The sequence below is a fragment of the Myodes glareolus genome, chromosome 26 (genome assembly GCF_982192425.1).
Source record: "Myodes glareolus chromosome 26, mMyoGla1.1, whole genome shotgun sequence".
Taxonomy (NCBI): domain Eukaryota; kingdom Metazoa; phylum Chordata; class Mammalia; order Rodentia; family Cricetidae; genus Myodes; species Myodes glareolus.
This window is the reverse complement of record NC_142051.1, coordinates 43,012,359-43,019,566: the sequence shown is the minus strand read 5'-3', so window position 1 is coordinate 43,019,566 and position 7,208 is coordinate 43,012,359. Positions and strand designations below refer to the sequence as shown.

Below are 7,208 nucleotides of genomic sequence, written 5' to 3'. Positions count from 1 at the left end.
GGGTGAGGGGATGAGGGTGGGGAAAGAGGGGTGGACCTCTGGACAGCCAGCACACACACCACATATACTATTCTGGAGGCAGACAGACCTAGACTCAAGCTGCTACTCTTAGCAGTAACCTGCCCCGCACCTGTCACTGTCCTCACCCTCCACATAACAAAGCAGCCACTCAATGAGTGACAGATTACTGTTAAGTACTCCTTTTCAGGACTGCTATTATCTTAAGTGGGTCAGTATTTATGGCACACTACACAAACATAAACAGCCCAAGTCTGCTTTTAAGTGATCTTAAAGAAGAGAATTACCTCATACTTTAATTTCTTGATCTCACAACAAAGTGCAGCATACACAGTGATGACTTTGTTTAGGACCTGGTTTCAAAAATAAAGACAGAAAACATGAGTGGTAAGCAACAAGAGCACTTTCTGAATGCGCTTTAGGTTTAGGATAATTACCTTGTTCTCAGTCTTTATGAGTTCCAAAAGGGAGGACTGCTCATACGGCAGAAGCTGCAGAGACAAAGGGAAAGAACATTTTTTAATTTGAAGGGAAGAAAAAAAAATCACTGAAATTTTAAACATAAATGAGATTAAATGGATTACAGTTAAACTTGTGTTAGATCCTATAGTCAGTCAGCATTAGCATCAACTCAACTACTATGTTTAAGGTAATCTCAACAAAGGAAGAAAGGTCCAATCACTTGAGAAACAGCCTGCACACAACACGAGGCACCCGAACAGCTCCAGCTGTGCTCAGACAGACAGTGGCTGAGGGTGGGAGGACACTAAGAAAAGACTAACAGTGAGCTCTGTCCTTTCAGAAACTGTTATGCAAGCATACACTTAATAAGATGTCGTAACTAAACGGGCCAAACTTAAGTCATTACAGAACACAATGCTCAGAAACAAAATACAGTCTGGGCACATTTATCATCTAATGCAGCTCCATCTCCGCCTGGCTCTAAAGCTTTCCTGACTAGTAACTAAAACGAATTTTCTATTAAGTGAAAACTGAACCTTTCTTTTAGTTACATACTAACAATAAAGTGCATATGTAAATTAAAAATAACTTTTCTCATTTAGTTTGCAATTTCTATTTATAAAGACCTTATCAGAATCTATGACTCTTGCAGAGCAGGAACATAAAATAATTTTCCAATAAAGGAACTAAAGAAAGGTGCCAGGGTAAGCAGGGAGAGAAAAGGCTATACAAGAAGGTAAATACAGAAAGAGATTTTAAAGTTTCTGTTGACAGAGGACTAAAGCTGAGACAATTTCATCTTTTCACAAAGCCATGAGGCTTCATTTCACATCCACTAGGATAGACAGACAATAACAAACTTTGGCAACAATGTAGAGAAAATGAAACCCCCATATATTACTGATAGGGATGAATAACAGTGTGGCCCCATCAGGAAAAAGATGACAAGGGGGTCAGCAAAATGGCTCAACAGGTAAAGGCACTTGTTCCCAAGCCGGGTGATCTAAGTTCAGTGCCCAGAACCCGTATGGAAGAACCGGCTCCTACAAGTTGTACTCTCTCCACATACACCATGCACAGCACATGCACACAAACACACACAAATATGTGTGTAACATGAGGGCCGGCTTGTTGGGGTATCTGTCCCGCCCGGTACCCCTCAGCCGGCATGCCCCAAAGAGAAATCACACACAAGACTCCATAAGGTTATAAACTGATTGGCCCATTAGGTCAGGTTACTTATTAATTCTTATGACTTATCTTAACCCATTATTCTTATCTATGTTAGCCACACGGGCTCAGTACCTTTCTCAATGTGACAGCTTACATGTTGCCTCTTCGGTGGTCTGCCCAGGAGTGGCTGAGAGAGCTTCTGCTTCCAGAATACTCCCAGTCTCTTTGCTCCACCCCTACTTCCTGTCTGGCTTTCCTGCCTATACTGCCTGCCTGGCCAATCAGCGTTTTATTAAAATATGATTGACAGAATACAGATAATTCTCCCGCACCATATGTGTACAATAAAATCCTCAGAAAGCTAAGCATAGCTACCAAACGACTCAGTAATTCTGCTTCTAGTATACATGCACGACATGAAAACATGTGTACATAAAAACGTAAGACACATAAGTAGCATTATTTCCAACAGCCAAAAGTGGAAAACCTAAATGTCTATCCCCTAAAGAATGGACAGCTCAGGCTGGAGAGATGGCTCAGAGGTTAAGAGCACTGATTGTTCTTCCAGAGGTCTTGAGTTCAATTCCCAGCAACCACATGGTGGCTCACAACCATCTGTAATGAAATCTGGTGTCCTCTTCTGGCCTGCAGGCACACATGCAGGCAGAACACTGTGTACATAATAAATAAATCTTTAAAAAAAAAAAAGAATGGCACAAGGGTTCCATATATTAACACTGGCTACACCACAGATGGGCAATGCCAGGCACAAATGCTCACATGCTGCGCCGTCTCATTTGTGTGAAATATCTATGAAGACAAACATAGAGCGACATGCAGTGAACTGATTGGTGGCCTATGACCAATGGATGCCTGTGAGGGCGGGGGTGGGGGCAGGGTGTCTTAACAGGTACAGGATTTCCTTCTCAGGTGGTGAAATTGATGATGGCAATGGACAATGAAATATGCAAACAGACCACTTTAAAACCACTGAGCTGTACAACTTAACTGCGTAAACTACAGCCAAGCACTATGTATGTCTCACGCCTGACTCGAGCACTCAAGATGAGTTTGAGGCCAGCTGGGCCACACAGAGTCCCTGGCCAGCCAGGACAGTGAAACCATGTCCCAAAACACAAAAAGATGAACTGTATCATCTATGAGCTGCATCTCAGAAAAGAAGCTAATGCACGATCTAGGACAGTGGGTGGCACGGGAGTGCTCGTAAGTTATCTATTGCGCACTGGTGACAGACCTCTGCCCTAAAGTGTCTTAAAGAAGGTACCTAAGAGGGCTGGAGAGATGGCTCAAAGGTTAAGAGCACTGGCTGCTCTCCAGGAGGACCTGGGTTCAGTTCCCAGCACTCACATGGCAGCTCACAACTCTAATTCCAACTGCCAAGGATCCAACACCCTTACACAGATACACATGCAGACACAACACAATGCACATAAAATAAGTAATTGTTTTTAAAAAAGGCATTCCCACATTAAGATCCCCAATTTCATTCCTTCTGGGAAATGACAGCAATGTTTTCTATCTTCGTTAGAATATGAGGTGGGAGAGATCTGTGCTCAGAAAAATTCAATGAGAAATCCTTAAAAATCTGTATATTTGACTATGTGTAAAATAACTACAATGAAAGAAACAAAGCCAGTGTGTTCATCTAGCTCTTTGTTGAAGATCAAAACAATGACTAGGTGAAATAATTGGACTTTGTGCTATGATACTGTAAGGCTTTGTCATTCTTTCAGAGATACACATTTTAATGAAATGAATTCAGACCTTTAATGCTATAGGATCAAGATTGAAATCCCAAACATCTCCAATCAAATCATCCAGTGCGTCCTCAATTCTTCTCAACTGAGATGTATACTCCTCAAGGAATTTCCCGTAGTTCTTAAGTTGGACTTCAGCATGAATTTCTAAATTTTAAAACAGAAAGTTACAATTACAACTAATGAATGGTAGAACACTAGCTTCAAGTAATCTCAACAATAGCAGCAAAACACGGTCAATGACTACCTTGGAGTGCCTCACTTCATGGAAATAGGTTCCAAAGTTAAAGAGTCATTTGGCTTTGAATTTTCTACAAATATGTGAAAGTACTTAAAACCTGCAGCCCCTTGCCCTAGGATCTGGGGCTACTAACCAGCCCGAGTTATGCCTCAAACAACCCAGGGTCCAGAAGCTATCCTATGTTTTTTGGTCACAAACAACTCTGCTGCAAAGGTTATCAGCTACCTGATGGGAAGCAGGTACAAAATTCTGTGTCGTTATAGAGCAAATTGTAAAAAGGTTGGTTAATTTTATACACAGTAAAATGTTTAAGAATACAGTTAAATCTATTTTACATGTAGGTTTTAGACTTGCTACATTGTATTATTATTTCTATAATTCCCAACTTACCAAAATGCTTTACTTGTTAATTTTTTAGTTATTATAATCAACATGTATAAGCCAGATAAAACATACTGGCTGAGGTAGGGCTGGAGAGATGGCCTATCCACTGAGAGCACTGGCAGCTCTTACCACTGGGGTTCAGGACTGAACCCCATGTTCAGTCCCAGCACCCATGTGTGGATTCTGGTACTCTAGACCCAGGAGACCCAACACCCTGGCCTCTGCAGGCACTGCACACACATGTAAGATAATAAAACATAACAAAAAGACAGCTGGACCCACAAAATTTATATATTAGTAGATGACCTCAGGCTTAAAGCCACTGAAATAAGTTGGATTTTTCAGAAGCCTACTCACCAAAATTAATAAACATTCCATCTTATACCTAAGAATTCATTACTGATTCCAAAAATTCAACTTAAATTCAGTTCTTTGTCATCTTTAAAAAAAGTTTTTTCTCCCTTCAAATTTGAAGTGTGGAGCCATTATGAAATAAAGTCCTGACTCACACTGTGAGAAATAAAGACACCTGTCCTATATTTTGCTACTGAGCCCCTGAATCAGGGGCATCAATTCAGTTCACTAAGACTGCTGTCTCAATATAGCACTCACTTAGTTAATTTTGGAAAACAATTAGTCTAGATATGAATTGAAGTCCAAAAACTAATGGAAACCAGGCAAAGAGAAATCTCTTACCTACAGATAACAACCCCGTGTTAATGTCTTACTCTATTACGTGGGAAATGACCAAAGTATCATTTGACCAGCAAATGGGTTCTTAAAGACTGCACTAGAAAGACACGCTCCTAGATCAGCTGGTTAGACCAAGGTTAGAAACACCTGAAAACCTGCAGAAACATTTAAGCTCTTTGCTGATAAGATAGCTAAAAGCTCTGAGCTCATAAAAGTTAAAGTGCACACCACACTTCCCTCCCAACGAACTGCATTTCTTGGTTTATTTTTCTTATTCCTTTTTAAGTTAGGATACAACGTTAAGGGCTTTATCACAGCACATCCACACAAACGTGTACACAGGTGTGCTTACCTTGTGTCCTCACCCATGCCCTCTCTCCCCTCCTTTCCCCAGTTCTGTTTACCCCAGCCTTCTAGGGTCTAAAACAATGCTCACGCAGTATATGATTAACTAGCTGATCATTCTACTTCAAGCCGAAACACATTCAAACCCTATACACCTTCATTCCAACTTCAGTCAGATGCAAAACAAAACAAAAGAACACCTGACAAGGTGCAGTTCACTTTAAAACCGAAAATACAAAAACCAAAAGTGGTTATTATCCTTTGGCCCAGATCTTTATGCCGCATACGACCTAATACCTTAAGAAATGTTTACTGAAATACTGCACGGCACAGGACCCTGACGAAGCTCGATGGGATGTAAAGGCAAATAAAACCTCAGTATGCATAGATCTGTACAAGCTAAATCTCTAAAATAATCCGCGATTCAACTGTAATTTTTTAAAATGGCATTCCTACTTCGGGGAAAGATAAGCATTTTAAAAATTCTCAAATAACTACCCCAATTTCTCTTCTATTACTCAGAAGATAAGAAACAAATCAATCTCAAGAGTTTCTCTAATATAATTAGGTTGGCTTGTAATTTCACTGACACAAACTACGAGGCTTTTAGGGTTGTACCTCGGATTTTAAAAATAAAACAGGACGACTCGATTTCATTAAGCAACTGCGAAACAGATCTTGTAAAAATTAATAGTAAAATAAATTTAAAAAATTTTCAGCTGCAATGACAATTACAGAAGGTTTTTTTTTTAACCATATAAAATCAATAAAAGGCCTAGAAGGGATAAGATGGCATTCTCGTGATGAGTGATGCTTTGGTTTTGGCTTTTTTTTTTTTTTTTAATGCCAGGAAGAGTTATTTTTCCGCTATCTTCTATGGTTCTAGGAACGCGAACCCAAACTTCAGTAAAGTTGATTTGAGAAGCAAAAAAAAAAAAAAGAAAGAAAGAAAACAGGAAACCGAAACGGGAACCCAGACTCTTCTAGAACCGAAGGCTCAGAGCTTCTGGCGCCAGCCCTGGGATGGGATGGGCATCCCGGGAAACCTGGCCTGTCGTGGCGGGCCCCCAGGGAGCAGCGCCGCTGGCCAATCCCACGCCTCCAGGAGGGACACCGGGCACCCGAGCGGCTCGACTCGACCCCCGGCAGTCACGCAGCGCCGTGTCCCACCCCGCGGACAGTCCCAGGCGGGCGGCCGCGCCTCCCCGCGCCATCCGACATCCCCCGGCCGCGCCACCCGGGCCCGCCTCGCCCGACGCCCGGAGACTCACTCTGAGAGCCGTCGTCCACGCGGTCGAACTCCCAGTCCGGCGACAGAGTGTCCACGGCCATCGCCGCGGCGGCGCCTCCCACGGACACAGCCAAGACCAGCCACCGCCGCAACACGGGCCTCACCCCAGCCGCTCTCACGGCACGTGACTTCCGGCCCCGCCCCCGCCCGCCACAGCCAGTGGACGCTCGGCCCTGCGGACCGCGGGGGCCGCTGGGAAAGCGAGTCCGTTCGCCTGCGCCCGGCGGAGTCGCCATAGTGACGATGACTGTTGGCATCCTGCATCCTTTCCCTGGCCTCGCTGCCGTTTGCGTCTGTTCTCAAGCCACATACCTGAGGGAGCTACTCTATCAGTCTAACGGGGAAAGAGCGGAAATAACAGTGTGGGGACCAACGCAAAGACAGGATCCTTCACCAGGACACTGCCTGGTCCATGGACCAAGATGCCTGCCTCTGTAGCTCTTTTCTGTCTTTACCCTCGCGGTTCCCGCCCCGTGCATGTCCTGTCCCATTTGTTTTTGTTTTGTTTTTTTGACAAAAGACCTCTGTGTATAAAAGAGTAGTGACTTTAAGAAGGCTATCAAACAACCTCACTATTGGACTTGCTTTACACCGAACACTGCTCTTTCTCCCTTGTTTGGAAGAAGGTGGGGTTGGAATTGTGTTACCCCGAGTTCTACATTTACCCTAAAGTTTACACAAACAGCTTTGTATCAGCCCGGTTTTTAGGAAGTGCTGATACGAAACAGTCTAAAGAGCCATCAAAAAGTAATAATATAAAACTTAATACATTCATACTCTGGATTCCTGGAGAGCTATGTAATGAAATAGGTCTCAAATGGCG

The 7,208-nt window shown here is 43.1% G+C and overlaps 1 protein-coding gene across 1 annotated transcript in view; it reads right to left on the bottom strand.

Moving 5' to 3' along the window:
* Washc4 (WASH complex subunit 4) overlaps positions 1 to 6,504 on the bottom strand; it is a 54,335-nt gene extending 47,831 nt beyond the window's left edge. Inside the window, exons 1-4 of the mRNA XM_085683275.2 lie at positions 6,366 to 6,504; positions 3,439 to 3,578; positions 456 to 509; positions 306 to 371 (exon numbers count right to left, since the gene is read on the bottom strand). Of these exons, the coding sequence (XP_085539401.1) occupies positions 306 to 371; positions 456 to 509; positions 3,439 to 3,578; positions 6,366 to 6,426 (321 nt within the window). The 5' untranslated portion in view covers positions 6,427 to 6,504. The remainder of the gene's footprint in view (positions 1 to 305; positions 372 to 455; positions 510 to 3,438; positions 3,579 to 6,365) is intronic.
* Between the last annotated feature and the right edge of the window lie 704 nt (positions 6,505 to 7,208).